Here is a 21,734-nt window from a genome sequence, read left to right on the forward strand (position 1 = left end):
AGCCACGGTACCGATAGCGATTGCTTGTACGATTGCTGTGACCGTTGGTGGGCACGTTTTTCACTCGCGGTCACCCGTTAGAAAGGCGGCAGCAACTAGTTGAATTCGAACCAAACGGGTGTTGAGTATGGTGTTGCGCTCTAATTGAAATGCAAACATCATCGAGGTTTTCCGCGTGATCCTATGCGTCTGGGTGTTTTGGGTGACACCATATGGGGCTGAATTTGTGCTAATGCAACACCTTGGTTGCGTTTTAGGCTGTCACGTGAAAGCCAATACGGTCTGCAGGGATTCAAATTTCCGAGTAATAGAGAGAGGGTTTTAAATGGAGGGAAAGGAATTAACAAAGCGATTGATATGATTTACTTCTCACTCTATGCACGATAGTGAGGCAGGAATCAGTTACATTGATACACAAAACAGATGCCTTTTAATGTAATTTGGAAGAAAGTAATGGGTCCTAGCTTTCACCAACAAGTTCAACATAAGCTTGTTAGTTGTGTTAGCTTTTTTTCTAAACGTCCAGCTACATAATCTGATTTTGTATCATCTTTTTTTTGCTATTCTCAAATCGGTCAAATCACAAAGAAAGACAGTAAAGCTTAAACTGAGCCACATAATCGTTCCTGGGCGGCTATCTCGCATCAGCGTTCTGTTAACTTTTGATGAGCAAAGAAAGAACAACATACAACCACTCGCCCTCCTAATAGCCCTTAAATGCTTCAAAACCACTCAGCCGCATAATTCGATGATCAGATTAGGCCCGCAGCAAAAACACAATTGCATCCCAGGGTTTTTGCTGGTGAATGATCCGCACCGGTCGGGTACGGCGTGACTTCGGAACTGTAGTGAATTTCACCCGCGTGCCATTATTACGTGTCCTTGTTCATCCAAGGGCCCTCCGAACGGCAAAGATCAAAGTCCCGGCTCGCTGTAAGGTGTGTGCTGAAAATAAACAAAGAAGCTATCATTCTCCTGCAGTCTTCTTGTTGTAATCCTCCAGTTGGTCCTTTTTCCGACCGAAACGCCGAGCAATGATTAAAAGGGCCAGGCGGCCGTCGGATCCTAGGCGAGAGTTTTCCCCCGAGGGAATTCTTATGAAGGGCGCATGATGATCTTGCATTTCCGCTAAACCGGGTACAGCAGTGCCATTGCAGCAGTATTAAGAGATTTATCAATGGGACATAAAGCTGCCTACTCAGTGCAAAACAGAGCGCCCAACAATGATGATGATAGTGATGAGCTGAAGAAGTAATTATCCCGTATTGCATGTTTTTTGCGCTCTTTTTGCTTTCCTCTGATACAATCACTTCAAAGTGCGATCGCTGCGCTGAATGGTCGTCCATTTTGGCGTTCGCCTGTATTCCGTGTGGATTGATACAGTTGTTGGTTTTCGGATATTTTTGAATGGAACTATGAAAAGAAAGGAAAGAGTCCTAGGAGTGTATATGCTTTCACGGTTAAGACGGCTCTTCGACGAATCGATACGGATCGCTGCAAGTCATAAGGCGCACCTATTGGCTGAACTTTAACCCACGAAATATCAGCTCAATGGGATCCTTTCGCTGCGTTATGTCGCATTGTTTGGGGAGAAAAGGATCAAAATGTCGGACTTCAGCTAGCATTATGAGCTTTTATTCGCACATACGTACGTTGCTTTATGGCAGATGTTTTATCGCTCGCACTCAATGGCGTCTTGGGTTTTATGCCTTAATATTTATTAACAACATCACCATAATTATGATCGATCGATCCATCTCAAACAAATGTTTAGTCTGTCTCCATTAAAAAAATCAATTCCAAATATTACCTGTATTGACTGACATAATTTATTATCACGAATCGATTCGCTACATTTACTTGTCGCCTCGCTAAAGCTGGTTTCACTACACCTCTTGTCGTTCTACGCTTCCACGTGTTTCTATACGCGTTCCAGCGCCAATCTCCCTGCAATCAATTCCGCCCCGTCGATGGCACCAGCGCAGTCTGTCCATGTAACGGCATAATGTTGTGCGCGATGACGTGTTCCACCACGGACAGGCAGAACTCGACTGTCTCGCGTGCGGTACATTATGACACTAAGGGGTGTGTAATAGCTCTTACTGGGTTAGAATTAATTTAAACGCAAAACGCACATTCGAATAAATAACACGGTCCTTAGCGGCTACAATTGAAATCACTGTTCAAAGGGGGATGTGGGAAAGAAAAGTACAGCGAGTGAGCGAGATGGCTAGTATTGGTTTAGAGAGAAAGAGAGAGCAAGGATTACATTGAAGGCTCGCCTAACGATTGCCACTTAACACACACGTAAACAAACAAACAAAAAAATGGTACACTGTATTTGTACAGAAACGGTCCTAGCCTAACTGGATTTTACACCATCCGATGGGGCAACTTCTCGTACATGCCGTAATACTGCTTAGTTGTGTCCACTACATCACGCTTCCGAACGCTTCCCCCGCCTCTGGCTGCCCTCGCTCCTTGGTCAGATGTTTCAGTTCTGGGAGCGGAGCAAGCAAGCGGAGTGTTTTTAATTAGTTTGCCTCCGACCGTCCTCCGCGTCCTTCCGCCGGTGGGCCCCTAGCGGGAAACAATCGAACCGGTGAGCCACCGAACGTGAGCAGCATCGCTCAGTTGCACACGCTAATCCACTCCTCGATTTCACAATCGTCACATTCCACGAAGCAGCACCAGTGAAACTTACAGTTGCACCGATCGATGCGCTTTTCGCGGATCAGATTATAGCCCCGGCCGCAACACATCGAGGCGCAACCTTCGCTCCCACTGCTCGTCCGATTGCAGCGCCGTCCGATGGTACCTGTTTCGGCGGGAGCGAGGAAAGGTAAAATGTGCGTGCGTGCACATGAAAGTCAAAACAAAAGGTCGAAAGCGAAAGTCCTGCTGTGCGCGACTTACCCGGTATGTCGGAGATCTGATCGCGCTCGCAAAAGTTCGGTGATCTTTGGTAGTAGAAGAGCGCATTCTCCAGCTTCCGGTTGGTGGGGCCACCGAGCCGATTGCCGACCGGCGCGAGCTGCTGCTCGCGCGGTTGCCTCCGCGGTGGGCGCAGATTCGGCACGTGCTTGCGCTTCTTTGGCTTGCGGTAGACGATCATCGGCGGCCCGTTGCCAAGGTTGGACTGGTCGACGAGTATCGCCCGGCGGTACTGCTGCTTCAGGACGCGGCCGACCACGCGAAAGTCGGGCGCCGACTTCCAGCACGTCTTTAGCTGGCAGCTGCCGGACATGCCGTGGCATTTGCACCGTACCTGCATGTTGTTGGAGACGGCCTGTAGAGAATGGGTTCGTTCGTTCTATAGGTTCGTTTTCTTAGCTCACGGGGGTGAGGTGGTGTCATTTCAACTTACCCTCCGTCCGGCCCGGTTGTTGTGCAGGTTTATCTGGGACTGTATGTCTGCTCCCTTTTCGCGCGAGTCCAGAAACAGCTCGGAAAATTCCACCCCGAACGCCATATTGTGCGAGCAGCCGCCCCACTTCCACCGGCTCGCCTGTTTCGCCTTCAGCTTGCGCAAGCTGTCACCCTCCTCGAACACGCTATTGCTTTCCGCGATAGCGTCCAGGAAGCGGAGCTTCTCCTTTTCTAAGCTTTCGCGCAGGGACTTGGACATGCCCCTCCGGTTGACGGACGGGTCACAGCCGCACGAGATCAGCCGGCCCTGGGCGCAGGCACGGGCCACACTGTGCGTCACACCCGCGGCTGCGATCGCATACGCAAAAGCACTCTCTCGATAGCCTGTGGAGATGAAGATCATGAATGGAACAAAATGATGAGGAAACTGAATCAAATTTACAGTGTATTTGTCACAAAGGCTTAATATCGGAAGAAACAAAATTGACTTGATTGATTTTATTATTACATTCCAACATTATGTGTCAAAATTCCACCACAGGATTTCAAGGGTTTTTAAATAATATAATGAACAAAATCAAATACAAATTAAAGTAACTTTCATCTGTAATGTTATCTACATATTATTGTTCTTTTCATGTTTGTTTAATAACTACCCCTTTATTCATGACGTCCTGTTTGGAAACAGCTTACACATTGCTCAAGAAATCAATTTGTTAATATACTTGAGTAAATGAAGATAGTAGACATTAAATCAGGGTATCAATAATAATACCATATAACTACGATACCATTTAGACATCAGTTTGAGTGTAAGTAGAATCTCTTGTGAGATTTATAAATTGTCAAAGTTGATCAATGTTTAATTCTGGATGTATCCATTCTTTATTTTCAAAGTCTTTTGTTTATGATGAACAGCTTCTCGACTACTAGAAAACTAGCGATGCTGCTTAAGCTAATATTTAAACATTATATCAAGCTATCGGTAACAATTTGCTGAATAAATGTTGACAACGTTTATTCGACTATCATCTTGTTGTTTATACTGTTGCTAGGATCAAAGATTGATTAACATTAAATATGTAAAATTCAATCATTACATATCAGCAACCATTTGAAAGCCTTACAAAGGTCGTTATTCAAGAAATCTAATAATGTAATTTAGGCAATCGAGGGTATTCCTTTCACTGGAAACATGATAGTCAGATGAAAGTACTGAACTCTAATCGGTTGGATGAAAATTGTCTACTCTCTACTCCTAATATTTATTCTACACGGTCATAGAAGATTCCCAATGACTATGGCAAGGAATAAAATGAAACTTTTGTTTAGAATTGTTTAAATTTTAGATGTTTGTATTCCTTTTCGATAATCTTTTAAATGTTCTAATACAAAAATTTTGAAATTGCTCAAAAATAGAGCCGATCGGAATAACTCCAAAAATCAATCACTTTGTTTTTTTTTATAGATTTTGGTTCAATCTTTGATACACGCTTCGTATGACTCTTGCACCGAAAATTCAAAGCGCTCGTTAACCAGCCTCCGGCTGCAACATGGAAGGTTTGATTTAGCTCTCCGTCTTGCCATTCATTCCTGACACAAGCTTCGTTTGGTCGCGATTTAGAGCCGTTCCACCCGTAAGCCCGATCTCATACGCGATCCTTCCCAGGCGGGATCCGTTTCCCAACGCCGCGCACCGAACACCGAACTGGATGGACGTTTAAATTCATCCTCGTGCATCCACCATACACCAAACACTTTCCCCCATCCACACTTTTAGCTTTTCTCAAGCTGAGCGTCACTTACCCTCCTCCGAAAATACGAACGAGAGCCATGGTTTCTTCGATGGATCGCAAAACGGAAACTACTCGGCGGCCGAAGAATTGGCAGCTACGGGCACGACAGACAGACAAGATGTCGCATGACGCTTGCGAACGCGCTCCCCAAGCGTACCGATCGCTTTCCGCCCCGTGCTGCGCAGGCAGAGGCAGTGGTTTGAAATCCGAAAACAATCAGCCAATAAATTTTATTTCATTTGTATGGAAATTAAATTGAAAAGTGCCCCTGTGACCGGGGGCACGAGAAGGGAGACTTCAAGAGAGGGTTTGTGCTGTGATCGCAAGGACGCGCGGTCGATGTTGGCTGGTGATTTTTGAATTATTTATTACAACCTGCCACCCGGGCTGAAGTTGATAGGAGCAGGGAATTTGCACGGTCGTCTGCCTTGCCATCTCCACGGTTCGTTGTTCACGGTTGTATTTCTTTTCGTGTGTTCGCTTTCAAAGGTTTACCTATCTCGAACGTCCCAGAACGGTTAGTGGTTTTGTGGAAAATTGCACCACGAACCACACACAAGGTTGGGCTGATCAAATCAACCAGCGCAAATAGATAGCGTGGAAGACGCGCGACTCCACCCAGCAAGAATCGATTGAAGAAACGTGCGGCTGACGCTAGGACTCGGTCAATCAAATTAATATCACATACATACTCAACACTTCACGATTGCCGCGCGCCTTGTCGTTAGTGGGCGGCAAAGTGTCAATCGTCTTGGGATATCGCCCCACCTCAGCAGCTTTGTGGCAAAGCTTGGTGGCACATTGTATGATAAAGTTGCTCCGATTTGCCGTCCAACTGTGGGGAGGCATCATCTCGGACACAATGCAGCAGCATTTCAACCAAGCGCACATAACCAGCAACCGCAACTATTCGTATTACGGTCCCTCATCGGTAAATAAATGTCAGTTTTATGTATGTGTGTGTGTATGAGCCCCGGTTTTGAATATGCGGCCGCAGTGCGCATAAATAAAGCACTCTCGATGTCCGTTCGCCCCGAAGCATGAAAGCCCTTCCCTTCGCCCGAGAACATTCTTCTACCGGGAACATAAATGCTTCGACCGGGACATGGCGGAAGCCGCACATATTGTGAGGAAAATATCTGATTTGATTTGATCTGATCGTGTAGTTGGGTGAATTTATTTGCTTTGTTAACGGGCTGGGGCCACAGTCATTTTTAAACAAAAAAAAGGAGGTAGCTTGAAAGGCACAATCACGCAAAGGAACGATGTCGTCGTGTCTGTCCCACTGGCTTGTCTCTTTTACCTGGCAGACACATACATATATGTGTCCACCGTGAACGTTCAATCTTCTAAATCGAAAGTCGTCCTGGAGAGCTTCAACCGTAACAAGTAGCGCAAGATTCCTGTGCACGAATAACGCAGATCGGGACAGAGCGGCGGGAACGGATACTGACAGCAGCATCGCAATTTACCATCGCACGAGTGTTGACAATGAGCAATGAAAATGCTTCCAATTGATAAGCTTGCCGGCCCAGCCAAGATGATGTGATGCTGTTTGCTGCTCCGTTGCTGCCTTCATGCCGGATAAGTTGCATATGCAGTCCGGAGACACATTCTTCACACTGAACGGATTGTACGAGCGTACGATGCTGGCAGAGAAGTGATTACATCGAAGGCCAATTTCGCAGTTGATTCTAGCAGTCAAATAGCGAATGATTTGTTTGTACATTAAAACAACCCAGGACATATGGGCAAGCTACTGCCGCAAACGTTTGATTATCACCCGTGAGTGCGGTGGAAAACAAAATGGATCTAATATTATCTCGCACATGGAACCCGACCCTCCCATCGCAATGCCTATTCATTATCGCTAATAATACATATCCTAATACTGTATTTACTTTCAATAACTCATGTCCACTTACGTCCATGTGTCCATGTGTCCAAGGGCCTCGTACTAGCTGCCCCGTATCGTATTCGCTACATCAAATTGCGTCATTTGGCTTGAGCAAACAGCGTGTCGCCTCGTGTTTCGCTGCCAGCGTCGATCATTATGTGCACCGGGTCGTGCGATCAGCTCGGGCTGATCGATACGCTGGCCCTGATTGCCCGGCCAATTCCCTGCTTGCGGGTCAATGTGTGAACGGCTCCATCAATGCCTCCCAAACGATGTTGATCTGTGCACGGTTCAGCGAAACATCAGAACGACCGATCGGGGTTGGAACCGATCGCGCTTTCTCGTTGCTTTACTTTACACCCTACACCCAACACCCAACGCCATCCAAGCCTCGGGGTGAAAATGTAAAAATAATCGATCATATCGCGGGAAATTGAATCGCGGAGTGTGCAGTTTTTATCCCCCTTTCTTCTTTCTGTTTGCCTTACATTGCCAATATGCCAACGCTAGCCATTGCAGCCCCACAAGGACTGTGGACCCATCATTAGTGGGTGGGTGTGAGAGGATCGCCAACGCTCCCACTCACCCTACCCACCGGCTAACGGTAATCGGAGGGTCTGCAAAATACGGACGAAAACCGGCGCACACGCTCGCCCGCCCGCGATTGGTTGCGAGCTTTTGGCGCTGGAAGTCAATCAAGCAAAATTATTATTGAATTTAATGATTCCGCTTAGAGCGCATTAAGCGGGGTTGTTTTTTTCTCCATTTTTTTTTTGTTTTGCTTTGCGCTCTCGTGCAGTGCGTGTGCCAGCTAGTAATTGGAGTGGGCAGGTTGGGTGAAGGGAAAGAGGGAGAGAACTGAACGAATATTGCGAAAGACCACCGGAAGCGTTTCAATTAAATCGATTCGGTCGGTTCAGTGGCACCTGGGCCGCATTAGTACAGGTTTGAATTTGGTTGCAGCTTCAGGGTATCGGGCAGTGTCTACATTCCTGAATGTTTGTTGGCAGACTGGTAGGCCGCTATGCAGAAGCCCGAGTGGTGAAAAACAAACAGTGTGCGGAATTACTTGCGTTCAAATTGCTTCAATTGTGCCACGATGATGCAAAATGGCGTTGTTTTGATTGCTTTTCATTTGAATAATTGGTATGAACTTTTACCAATTATGTTTATACTATTTCACACATTTCAACATTTCTTCGACCGCCGTCAGCTACAGATTTATTTATAGATTGTATACTTATTTATATTCTATCAACATCTGTATTCTACACTTTTACTATTTATTTTTTAATCGACTACCTAACTTCTACCTGCTAAGTCGCACAAATACCTCAGGTTATGATCGTGAATTGCAAACACTAAGCAGTGTCATTTATTTTTACCTCTCACAACCTCAAACAAATTTAAAAAAAGATTGAATTTGAAGAGATTAAATTGAATTTTATGTTTAACGCCATTTACTTTTCAATGCTATAATAAACCGATTTCGATTAGGGATTTTGAATTCATTTTAAATCAACAACCCACAACACAACCTTACAATAAAAAAATAGATTAAAAATCTACGAAAACATATTGTAATACTCAAATGATTCTAACCTTAATAGTCATTTTTGTACAATATTAATACCCTACAATGTTTTTCAGACTCATTAATTCAATAGTTAACAGTAGGTTGACTATTCACACAAATAATCCCTTGTACATATGTATGTTTATTTCTATACTTGTCAAATTTGTCAGATGAACAACTGAAAGTTAAAATAATGGTTCAGTGGGACGCATGAAAATTCGGTTTTGTGATTTTGATACTCAGTTAAATTAAATCCATTTAAACCTCCATCATAGTCATACTAACTCTGCACAATAAAATCGTCACCCACTAAAACCCGGTTGTCTCAATTAATATTCTACCGAACATAATCATCCGCCTGGCTACATCCTCGAATTATTGATCGACATGAATCCTCCGCGAGGGACGAATTCTGCTGACGGAGACGGATGGCTGTATTAGCCACTGGAGAGCTGCTTGACGTGGTTATAAATATTACCGGCACCCGTTGCGTCATCCACATCAAAGGAAGTGCACTCGGTAAGTGCATTCAAATGTATTCACCACCATCTGTCTGCCTGTTACCCGAAAACCCCACGCGCATAAGTACCTTCGCCGCTTCCCTTCGCGTCACGGTCCTCCCCTTTGTCGTAGGTCTGAAAAAAAAACAAACTCCCTTCTCGTCCATTGTTTCAGGAGAGCGAATCTTCAGTGTGACGAATTCACCCAATCGGTAGACGAACCACGGCAACGCTCTGCTTCCTGCATTCGGTGTAACCTTTTCCTTTCGCCACCAGCTCAATACACTTTATTGCCACGGCACACGATGATCGTTAAAACCGATCAGTTTGACGAATGACCGCACCTCGGCAACTGTACAGCCCACAAGGATTGATCGATCGCTTCGATCGATTGCGATGCAAACGAACTAGAAAAGTGGCCACCAACTGCAAAAGCTCATGCATAAAAGCCGGCGAACCGTTGAGGGAAATGTCACCGGTTGACGAGTGGAAAATCGCTGAATCGCGACAACATAAACAACCCTTGTCCCTACCATACACACACAGACAAACACGATTGACGAGACGATGATGACCGAAACGCGCAAGGCTCGCCTTCACCTTCCGCCTTATCTGCAGCGGATATCCAGTGGCTACACTTTGACATATGTATATGTCATGACAAATTATGTTCTTCGCGTGTTTCAAATTTGCCTTGCCCGATTTCGGAGAAGGCCTCACCGATTGCTGCTGCGCGACACTGATGATGTGTCATTTACATAGAGGCGGGTGGGTGGTTTGCTTCCGAGGGAGCGCTGAGAAACGCAAAATTTACATCAATTTATACTTCGATTTTGATGTTTCAGTTCGGCCCATCCATCCATCTTTCGCACAGGCCATGTGAAGGAAGTCACCACGGTAAAAGTCACTCCGGAACGCCACGGAACACCCCGAACGGAACACACGCCGAACGAAGTTGTACCGAGTTGTCAACGAGTCCGGGTTCTTTGTTCGCCGGCTAGGTTGAAGGATTGATTGCCTTCTGGCTCGGTTTGACGATTGAATGAGATGCATTTGGCAGTGGTAGGAAGGAATCTCGGGTAGTCGGTGAGAGCATACAGCTTGATGGGCCAACACGGTGACACGGTTGACAATTGAATGGACTTTTAGAGGATAGAGTAGGTTGAGGTTGGTCCCGGTTAAAGAGCATCAGTCAATCAGCCGAGTTGACGGTGGAGACTATCTCCTTCTGCTGATTGGCCGAGACGTCAACACGACGTCCCGCAGAAAGTGATAGTGTTTCCTGAGACGTTCTTTGCAAGAATGTGCCGTTTGTCACAATGACCATTGAATTCAAAGGTTACGCTACCTAGTACATCTTCACGCAAACAGGCAGCAATGTAGGAAGGAATGGTAACGCATAACAAACTACCACCAACCGCCTGGCTGGATGAAGATATAGATTTTAATAACATTGTTTCAATAGTGCCGAAAAAAAGGCATCCAACTATCCCACCCATTGTGTGCTCTGCTTGTTCGAAAGAGCTCTCGTTGTCATCTTTGTCGACACCTTTCCAGGCGTTTAATGTCATCCGGCAGAGGCACTGAACACAATCGGTCGCAGAACACCCAAGAACATCGTTCCGTCAGTCCTTCGTCAGTGAACGTATTACTACCGAATGGTCGTCCCATATATTGTTCGCCGGTGTCGTCATCGGCCCGGCAGAAAGACTATGCTAATGAGCATTACCCTCGGGTGCACCATCGGAATGCACCACAGGGGTGCATCACCGGCGGGGCCTGGAAAAAATGACCGGTGCATAAAGCGACACCTTCTCGTCTTCCAGTTTTGCTGCGAAGCTTTAATTTACCATAAACTTTCCAATTTTTATGTCAGTTGGCTGCCTTTTGTCGACCATGCCGAGGATGACATGCCAGGAAAATGGGGTCCGTGCAGTTAGGAGAGACAGTTGGTCGTGTGTTTTTTGAGCGCGATTTTCCCGTAGCAAGGGTACGGGATGGACAGGAAGGAATGAAAAAAGGTAGCATTATAAAAAATTATGACCCGTAAGCTCGTTGGTCACGCTTAAAAAGGGTCGTCCGGTTTCGATTTAGACAACGGCCAACACGCAAGTGACCCAGTCGCACCAAGGTGCGTCGTGTGCGTCCGAAAAGTCCTATTGCTCCGGGGGGATACACAAAACTGATGAGCAGATTGGTGTTGGTGGTGCTTACCTCGTTTCAGCATGCTGGATGTGTGTGGATTGCGGCTTTTGGTGCTGAGCGATGAGCAGTTCCACCGGTGCCATTGGAACTGGTACTGACACTCCCGAACGCCAAGCTCCAGGCCCTCGATGGCGGCCGCCGTAACGTCACTGGCGCGATAGCACAGCTCCAGCTGGTCCCGGGCCAGCCCCGGCACAGTACGACACGTCGCCCGGACGTCCGGCAAACTTTGAACCCTGTGTGAGAGAGAAATAAAGGAACGACAAAACATGACAGTAGAAAGTGAGTAAACGTGTCGTACACAAAACACATACCGAACCGATTAAAGGCAATATTGACATAACAGCCGTACGCACACGGCACACGGTATCGGAAGGAAATCTTGCCAGCAAATCATGACCCGAGCAAGGGGAAATGGCTGCTAATTTGCGATCGTTAACTTAATGGTAGGCCAATTAATACGTGGCAGATAAATTATGCATCCTGTACGACAGTCAGGCGTGCAAGAAGTCACATTTTGTCTGTTTGTGTTTGTCGTCAGATTTGTGCTCTACTTTGGAGCTTTGTTTTTTCTCCTGGCTCTGATAAAATACGGAACACCAAGTAGTTTTCAACAAAGGCTAAACCATAATAACGTTACCTTTTCATTGGTTGTGAGCCTCATTCTCGGCACCTAAGCAGACGCTTAACACCCGCTGCACCCGTGGCTTGGTTGAACTGGCGCAAAGATGCCCATTAATAATGAAGTGCAACCGCATTATGTGCATGTTTTTCGTTGGGTTGGTGCTTTTTCTGCTGTTTTTGGCGACTCATCTGGTTTTGCCATGGCCGGCAACGAACGGACGGGGTGGGGTAGAATTAATTTTATCAATTAGCGACAGGCGAGATGCAACATCGCGTTGCAGTGCACATTAATCCGAGCCTAATTGGTGTCAACGGTGAGTTATGAGTTAATCATGTCCATCTTTTGGGTTCGCTTTGGTAATTCCAATTCATCCTTTTTTTGTCGTTTATCAGTGTTACCTGTCTGCACTCGCTCCATCTTCCGTTTGAAGAAGTTAAAAAACGCAACCCATACGGTGGAGGTTATATTTGCTTTCGGGAATATTTGCTACTCAAACGGAATGTTTTGGAGCTAACCGTTTCAGAGGAGCAGGTAACATTGCTTCGCATTGGGACAAACCGTCATGAGAAATCCAATAAAATAAAGGCAAAAATTCATATCGCTTATTAATGTCGACCGTTTAAACATTCATCCATCACCCATTGGGAAATGGAGACATTTTTTGCCTGCAAGTCCCGCAACCTCCTGAGAATTGGTGTAGCTTGAGCACACAAATGCAGCAACAAGAACAAAAAAAACAACAGGCCAGTCACAGGCGACGCTTTCGTCCTGTCTGCAGTGTCCGAGCCGTTCGTTCACAGCCAAACGATCCTGGGAACAGCTCTGAGGACTTGGCAGCTTTTCCCGGCTTGACATTCTGCAGACAAAACATTCATCATAATTGCTACCGCTTTGCACTAGATTCCTCGGAAGGGGTAGAATGTTTGCAACAACAACAACAACAGCAAAAAAACAAGACACCAACAGAGAACGCCGCCATCGAGAAGGTGTACACCTACCGTAACGCAGGGTTAGGTAAATATGAAGCCCTTTAAATTGATGTCGACATTCAACCTTCGCGGGCAGCGCAGCGAAGAAACCAACGATTCTTCGACTTTGTTGGCCCAATCCAGCCGCCAACTCCCGCTTACTCCCGCTTTCCATCGCTTGTTTCCAGTGCCGTGTCCACGGATTGGGGCCGTGAGAACTTTGTGAAAGATATTTCAATCCTCCAGCTACCCGCTCCCTGCTTCTTGGGTAAATCGCGTCAGTGCACATCTTCTCACTAACAATCAGGCGAAAAGGGCGAGGAGGACAGGCTTATCGGCAAAGGGGATGCACAGAAATAAAAAAAAGCAAAGCCAATAAAACTAAATGCTTCGGATTCCTGCGCCCTTCATACGGTAGATACGGTACGGTCGATTTGGAGACGTCTCGGGATAGGTTCGTGGGGTCCAATCCAACTGAAGCTTCTGTTGGTGGTGAGTGAGCTCCTGTAGCTTTTCTGGTGAATCACAGGACGAAACGTGGTAGCGTACTATACCTTACAGAGCGCTAGTGAAAAGAGTTACTTGAGAAATTAACAACTGCAATGCAAGATATCTCGGAACAGCAACTGTACGCTTTAGCCCACTGGCGAGTGGTTCATAAATACTAGGCCATATGGAGTGGATTGCACTTCCCGTACACTGCCCACTGTAAGAGATAGGCAGTTGGATCGTTTCCTCTCGGGTGCAACCAATTAGTCATCTCGCACTCGAACGCAAAGCGCATTCCACAGGCTCGTTTCACCGTTTGCGGGAGCCACACTCACCAGCCATTGACTTCAGCGAATGCTGGTACAGTGATTTTCCACCACCCCTCCCCTTTGATGCCACTACCTTCAGCCTGTTGTGTACGGCGAACGGCGATTAAATACGGAACCCAAGGGGAAAATAATCACTCCATTAAGGAATGTATGCTTGCACCGCGTCCAAAAGGAAGGTGGAAGAGAAAGAGAGTGCTGGAATCTGCCGTGGTTGTGGCTAACCGGCGGAGGTGATGAAACCTTATACTAATTTGCGATCTTGCCAACGAAGGTTGGCTACCTCGCTCTGCATTTGCTGCCCGTGATCGTACTAAAAATATGCCAACTATTTTCGGGGAGCCAGGATAAGAAAATTATCGAGCGTACAGTGAACGCACTCGCCGGTATCGACGATGTCCGGGAACGTCCTAGAGTGGAGAGGTGAGCATTCGGTGTGTCTCTTGGTTGGGGATAAGTACGGATAAGGGCAAAATTTTAATTGCCACTATGTAAGTTTATTGCCTGTTTGTATGTAAAAAACCAAAACTTTACCCACAACTAAAGGGTAGAATTAATTTAAATCGTGGAACTTTTGTGGAAATACAGCCCAAGGTTGCCAGGTTGGGCGAGATGCATTCCTAATCACGCCACGCGGGCGAAATATTCGGCCGAACAAATTTTGTAACGCATGGGAACAAGCGTGAAACAGATTTCTCAAATAGTCCGGGGCTCGTTTGGGCAATGTGTTGTCCTCGTTCGGTGTATTTGTCGGCGTCCAAAGTTTGGAATGCCAACCTGGCAGGACAACTCGATGTTTTGTGCGTGCCTGTGGACGGTTCTGTGATCACTTTCACGCAACCTTTTAACGCCGCCCTTCCCTGGGCGGGGTGGAGGATGAAAATGTGTCTCGAGATTTGTGAATGATGCAGTGAAGTCGTTGTTTCGTAAAGATTTGGAAACTTTCAGATTCACTAGAAATGAACACCCTCCAACTGGTTACTCCAAATGGTCAACAGAAGGTCCCAGAGCAACGATCTTGGATGGTTTGGGAAAAAAAGATAACCTCCGTATCGAATGACATCCACAAAGCCCAGCCGTAGATCTTACCAGCTCCCTGATTGATGTCATTAATCCCTTCGGATCACTGCCAAAAAATAACAACCAGAACAGTTCGGACTCATTGCCAGTCGTCATCAGCCCTCGTTGTCGCTGAGACTGCGCTTATCTGTGATCTCGATCTTGATACACACAGACTCTCCCCCTCTTCCCTCTTCTACCGTTCGCTCTTTCTCTGGATCCTTGTTCATCAAGTCCTTGCGCTGTCTTACGGTTTCCCAATTTTAGCAGATCAGTATCAGCGTATAGGCCGATCGAATTGTCTAACAGAAGAAGGGATGTCACAAAACGATGCAAAACCGGAGGTCGAAGCTACGCACGGATTTGGCTTATCGTAATGCTGCCGGCAGATGACGATGATGCAACGCAGCGGAAGCGGTTTGTGAATGGGACATCTCGTCTCCCATCATCGCCGGCCATTCCGGTTTAGGGTGGTGGACGATGCGGAACGTTGACGGATATAAATCCGCTTTTTTTTGTTTGGGCAGTTTGCGGAAATGCAACGGACGGCGTCCCTGCGTCTCAGCGCTCTCAGCCCGGGCAGGAAACATCCTGTATCCCATTCCATTCCACAATTGCTTGTTTACGTCGTGTTTGTTTAGTGTTTTGTTCCGTTGTGCTTCCTTTTTTTCTTATCTCGAAAAGCTTCTCTCTTCAATCCCTTTCATGCTCTCTCTCTCTCTCTCTCTCTCTCTCTCTCTTTCTCTCTCTCTCGCCCTATTTATCTTTCATGGTTTTTCGTTTCCTTCTTATCACACCGAGTAGATCTTATGGGAACGGAACGCATCCCGCCCTGGCGCGTTCTTGGCACCCCTTTTCAGCATGACCAACATTGGATGCAGCGCGAAATACATACGCGAGCAAAGTTTGCTGACAAGATAAATGCATTGCCAGCATTGAGTACGTGGCCGTTGGTTTCATCTTGGCTTTTGGCGCAAGCATTCTGGATCCTTGAGAAATAAACACGTGAGCGTATAATGCGTAAATTTGTATTCATTTCAGGCATTGCTTTATCGGATCTAGGGTTTACTTTTCATCTTGAAACTGACGCCGTAGCTCAGTGGCCTCGTTGTGCAGTGGTCACATGTCTATCCATTCATCTATCTGAGAAGAGCAGATGAGCATTCTCTTTCATTGCATTGCTGCTTGACGATCTCCGAGTATTTTATTAGTTTTGAAATAGTCTCGTGTATGTTTTTTTTTATTGTCAGTATAATGTTGATTTACAGTTGATTGCGGTAAAGGTTAGTCATAGAAAAAGCTGTTTGGGATCTCTTAACACAGCACCCAGTATGACTAGTTTTGGAAGTGGTTCGTTGTTTTTATGTTTGTATTTAGCGCTCCGGTTTGGCAAACGCTCCGAGCTGGTGGCTGATAAATCTTGATTAATGCGCTTTGAGCGATGTTGTTCGTCATGCTTCTAGCAAGAGTCATAGTGAATAGCGTAAGTTTTTGTGTGCGCGTGTGTTTATTTGACATCGAACGCAGAAAAATATGTTTGTTTTCATAGTAAACAAATTTAGAAACCTGATGCCAACAACAATATGACGATAAATTGTTCTCACGTACGCCCGGAATAGGGTTACTGTGTTGTACGTTTAGAAATATATTTGCTTTTCCATTTTTTTTTATCAAATATTATTTTATTTTAGTTTAAAACATACTGAATTGAGTTCTAGCATCTTTAAAATATAGGAAAAGGATAATATTTTCTAAAATCATATACTATATTAAAAATATACTAATATGGTTGCCTAAAGTTGTCATACGTGCATAAAAATTATACGCGCATTAGAAATTATGTATCGAATAAAAGTTGTTAACTACAATATATTTTATCATATTTTTTTGTTATTTTCGTCGTTTTGAAATAATTCATAATAAACCACATTGTTCCTTAATGTCTTTTATAATGCATATTAAAACTTAAACTGATCTTTATGACACATTTTCAACTGACTGGTTGACTGTTAGCAACCTAAGAAATCTGTAGAACCTAAAACAAATTAAATGTTCGTATGATCTAGTATTAAGTTCGTTTATTCCAGTATTATTTTTTAGAAATCAATGAGATACTTTGCGACAATTGTTAAGATCTTTAATTTTTCTATTTATTGTTGTTATTAAAATGCTTCAAATTATGTCTGCTAGGAACAAATTCTGAAAAATAATGTTACACAGTTACACATAGGCTTTGTACGTACTATCGTGTGTATTCATAGCCCAAATGAGGTACGCCACTTGACAAGTGTTGAAAATAAATTCAAATATTAGAAATTATGATCGTTTTTATTTTCGAAATTGAAACTAAACTTTAAAAGTTTTAGTAGTACACAAATTAACTAGCTAGAAAAAACTCAGAAATTTTATCTCTAACGCTTTTCATTGGAAATTCCATTGGAGATTTGGTTTGAAAATTGTCTGTTGAATAAATTTGACATATTTGGACTGAATTTGTGGGATCATCATAGTTAAATAATAACGTATTAGTTTTTTTTCAAGAATGGATAATACAAAATTATGAACCATTTAAAACCTAAAGATAAGGACATTAAAACATGATAAAACATCACTCAGTAAAAGACTTAAAGATGTAGAATATCAACTACTAATCCTGTTAAGCTATTTCATCACTTATTTCAGCATTTCACTTCATGAACCACTTAAATCAAATGATATTGCATCTCTCAGACTCAATGGCACTCTCTTACCTCTTTAGCACAATTAGAACCAACCACAGTAGCAGTCTTCGTACACTTCGCTCGTCCCAATACCCCATTGCTTGGCTTGGCTGCGTGGCGTAACGTTTGCGAAAGGATGCACCCGATCCAGGTCGCACCACGGTATGCTGCAGTTCAGTGTCAGTGCGTTCGCTTGCTTAATCCATTGCGTGCCAGTACCGATCGACCAGTCACTTTGCAATCGCATCTCAACCACTCTGGGCACCAATGGGGACACTTGGCGGACACTTGGCGATGCAGGATCGAAGCACTGTGCGTTTTCAGCGATCTGCTAACGAAATAAGGGGCACTCAAAGCTCACTCACAACAGAAGTCACACGAGTCGTAAAGATCGTACACTATTTGAAAATGCATTTAAAATCACACCAAACTGCACGGTTATACGATTACACAACTGACTGAAGCTTTTCACACGTGAACACGACACTGTACGTTGAAAAATAGCACTCACTTATAGCATGGACATTTTCTCGTCCAGCTTGAAGCTTAGTAGTTTCAAAATTCCTTCGATCTGTCGTATGGACTCTTCCCCAAAGGATCCTCCCGTTTGACCCAGACGGTACAACGCAACATCACCTAACGCAACCGTAAAAGGTGGCTTGCCGTTGACCACCACCGATGCAAGCGTTTAGTTTTGGTGGCTGATGCCCGGCGTGGTCCTTCCGATTGGTCGAACGTGCTTCTTTGGCACCACCGGCCAACCGACCCTTGCGTTCGCTTGCGGTCCACAACAACGGGGAACTCACGCACCAAACCTCCTGCTCGCACTCACACGTACCGGGATTCCTTTATTGTTGAATTCGGTCGGTCCTTTCGATGCGATAGATTTGTGTTCAAATGCCACCGTTTATCTGTTCGCTCGGTTCGCTCGCGATGGCTCTTCTGCAGGCTGCCAGAGATAGACAAATGGCGCTAATGGTGATGGCTTTCTTTCACACTCTGCTGGAGGGAATCGTTTTTTCGGCGCGTAGTTTTGGTGTCACACACTTAAAGCATGCATGCAGTCAAACGAATGCGATGAATAACATCAACTCTATTAGTAACCACGAATTTCCACATTCAAATTCATCACTCAAACACAAACTAATTCTCTAAATAGCTTGTAACTACTTTGGTTGATAAATTTTGGCACACCAAAAAGCACACGCTGTACTCTGCCCACGTTGTACACTATGTGTTTTGCCTTCTGGTCTTGCTGGCCGCCCGCACGTTCGCGCGTAAATGCAAACAACCGTACCGTGTGATCGCGTTTCGCTTACCCTCGCCGTGTTGAAACCCTGCGTATACGCGCGCGCGCGAAATGAAACGCTAGTTCTCTCTAGTTTCTCGTGCGATCTGTCCCGTGGCCCGGTGCTGGGGAGCTTTCCGAGCTTCGGACGGCAAAAGTGTGGCACGACGCCACGCCAGCTGAGTGCCGCCTGGGAATGTCGCTCACGGCCGGGAGCTCACCAGCGTTTGCGGTTCGCAACGTGTTCATCCGTGTGCCGTCGTTCAAGCAGCACCGTTTCTTTTTTTTTGTTTTTATTCGCCCGTTCCGAAACCGTTTCGAAAAACACGTCGATGGCGCAGCGAACGCTTGGGCGGAGGGGATAGTTAAGGAATTCGGAATTGGATTTTTTTCTCTCTCCTCTGTGTGCCACCACTTTCCACCACCTCTTGCCAGCTCCGGTTTCCAACTGTCGAGATGAACGGTGATGAGTTGCTTGATGAGATTTCGAAAACTCGACACAGCGCGCGGTGACTAAGGCCCGGGCGGTCGGGTTGGGTTAAATTGGCTTTTCCCAAGGGTTGAGGGTTTCTTTGGCAGTCGCAAACCCACTAGCAAATTGACGGATCTCGAGAAATCGATGGCTCACTTTTTGCAGCGTTTTTCTGTGCCTCAGCAGCACTCCGGCTCGCTTCCGTTCAGCACTCAGCTGGCTGCTAAATGCACGCGCGAACCTCACACAGACACGCCGTTGTGAAAAGCCCCGTAACGGAAGGTGCGGCTTCCACGCCGCAGAATCGCAGGACGACAACTGAATGAGCGCGTAAATCTCGCCCAGTACACGACCGATTTTTATGTGTCTTTCAGCATTGATTTGACATGGTTTCCTCTCCCGCCGCCGCTTTGCCGCCCCGTCCGCGAGTGTCAATCTCTCGTGCGCTGGTTTGTTCTCCGCTGAGATGTTATTATACATCCCAGTGCTAGGACAATGCGAAACGCGAACCACACACAGGCATACATACAAAGACACACACACACACACGCAAGCACTCGCGAGCTCTCGCAGGGCGACAACAATGTTGTTAGCGATGCGCACCCTATGCTACTGCGCATGCTGCGGGGTATGATTGTCCCTTTACCGGGTCGATCATATTCTTCCTCGCGGCACCAATAGGGACACAGCTAGAGGAGGTCCTGTTTTATATCTCTCGCTCTTGGGCGCCGTTTTTGTGGTGCGAGCCGGAAGCAGAAACGAACAAAAAATCATTCTCCACAGCATTGTGAAATAAAAAGCATTGCGCGTATTCAATTGCAAATCTTCTTGGGGAAGCCTTTCCCAGCCACTTGTGACCTTCCGTATATGATACCGGATGCTGTGCAGGAAGTGGGTGCGGCCGTTGTGGGGCTGCTTCTGTGGAATGGGGAATTTATGGGTCATGTTAAAACAAATCACAACAACGATGTTGGATCTATTATAATGCATGTTATTATAAATAGCTGGAGAAGCGTTTTTGTTGCTGCTCAACGAATATGGTGTTTAGTTATTCTTATTGTAGTATTCTAATATATTTTGTTTTATTATATACATGTAAGTACGACCTTTTACGATTAAACAAATTCCAGTAAAGCCAACATGCCTGCTCATTACACTGCCAAACAGGGAATTAGCAGGCGATATCCATAAACTACTAAACAATAAGAATGTAGTATATGGTTCTTCTTCTCCTGCTTGGCGTAACGTCCTACGCAGACATGCCGGCCTTTCTACAGGCCCTGTAGATTGTTGGACACTTTCAAGCAGCTGGATAATCAGTCCTTGCTACGGGAACATACAATACATCCTGTGATTGATATTTGATTGAAAGCTGGATTGATTTGCCAAACGTAGAAGCGTGTTCTTGAAATATGTGTATGCAAAGCATTCATGAAAGTAAATACGAATGATATAATTTGATCAACGCAGTTAGTAAAATCAGTTAAATGTGATAAATAATGCTAAATGTCTTTCCATTTCATTGAATTTCTACCTTTGTCCGTAGGTCCGATGAGTTAAAATATAAGAGATCTCCCATGTGTATGTCACCGGTTAGTTGTGAGAAATATAAAAAAAATCTGTGCATTTCAGATAAACGATAACTGTCAACATCAAAATCGTCGTATTTGTGATTCATCATAACTCAAGTGGATCATTTCTCGAGGGTCTCCTCCAGGGTACATTTCAACCCATGAATCTGTGAAAGAATAAGAAATTTCACCGTTTTACGAAATTCACTAGGAAACATGTGCAAATAATTGTATGTCTTATGTACACCTACAGAAAATTATTTTAGACCCCTACTCAAGGAATTCTAAGCAAAATTTGTTTTGTTGCTACAATTCACATGGCAACGCATGCTGTTTGTGAAGTGCTATCATTGTGAAGTGCTATCATAAGAAATTCAAGGCATGAATTATGAATTATGCGCCTTGGTGAGCTCTCTTTGGCATAACTATTAAGTTTCCGGTACAACAAACATTCGACAGTAAGTGATACTAACTTTATACCAAATAATGCTCATGTCATCTTGTTCATGAAAAAAAATCATCCTAGGAGAGATAGATTCACCGGACCTTTTAGCTAGAGTTAATTTCCACGTACCTGCTCGTATTTTAAGAAACTTTAGGCTACTAAGAGTTGACCAAACTAGACGTGCATATAGCGATAATGAACCTTTGACTGCGATGGCTATCAGATTTAATGCATATTATGACTCTTTTGACTGGAATTTCCTAAGTTAACCTGTTTTTCTTGCTGTGATACTCTGTGCTGTGATACTCTTATTTATTTTGTGCTGATGTTACATTGTACCGTGATGCTTTATGTTATTATAAGTTTAGTTTATAAGATCAGTGATAAGGCCAAGGATGGCCAATCACTTAACATTTACAAATAAACAA

At 45.0% G+C, this 21,734-nt stretch overlaps 1 protein-coding gene across 1 annotated transcript; it reads right to left on the reverse strand.

The window, feature by feature from the left end:
- Positions 1 to 1,676: 1,676 nt before the first annotated feature.
- LOC120959043 (protein Wnt-10a) lies at positions 1,677 to 19,955 on the reverse strand. Its single transcript, XM_040382173.2, has 5 exons — positions 17,561 to 19,955; positions 11,353 to 11,579; positions 3,368 to 3,753; positions 2,917 to 3,289; positions 1,677 to 2,818 (listed from the first exon to the last, which is right to left on the reverse strand). The coding sequence occupies exons 1-5, from the start codon at positions 17,626 to 17,628 to the stop codon at positions 2,631 to 2,633; spliced, it is 1,242 nt and encodes a 413-aa protein (XP_040238107.1). The 5' UTR covers positions 17,629 to 19,955; the 3' UTR covers positions 1,677 to 2,630.
- Positions 19,956 to 21,734: the final 1,779 nt, after the last annotated feature.

This window comes from Anopheles coluzzii, chromosome 3, assembly GCF_943734685.1.
Source record: "Anopheles coluzzii chromosome 3, AcolN3, whole genome shotgun sequence".
NCBI lineage: Eukaryota > Metazoa > Arthropoda > Insecta > Diptera > Culicidae > Anopheles > Anopheles coluzzii.

Bases quoted from the DNA above. Each gene is read 5' to 3' on its own strand.
- LOC120959043 (XM_040382173.2), bottom strand. From the start codon at position 17,628: ATGGGGTATTGGGACGAGCGAAGTGTACGAAGACTGCTACTGTGGTTG. The intron at 3,754-11,352 runs GTAAGCACCACC...TCATCTCCACAG, and splicing joins ATCCAGCATGCTGAAACGAG to GCTATCGAGAGAGTGCTTTT. The intron at 2,819-2,916 runs GTAAGTCGCGCA...CCGCCGAAACAG, and splicing joins TCAGATCTCCGACATACCGG to GTACCATCGGACGGCGCTGC.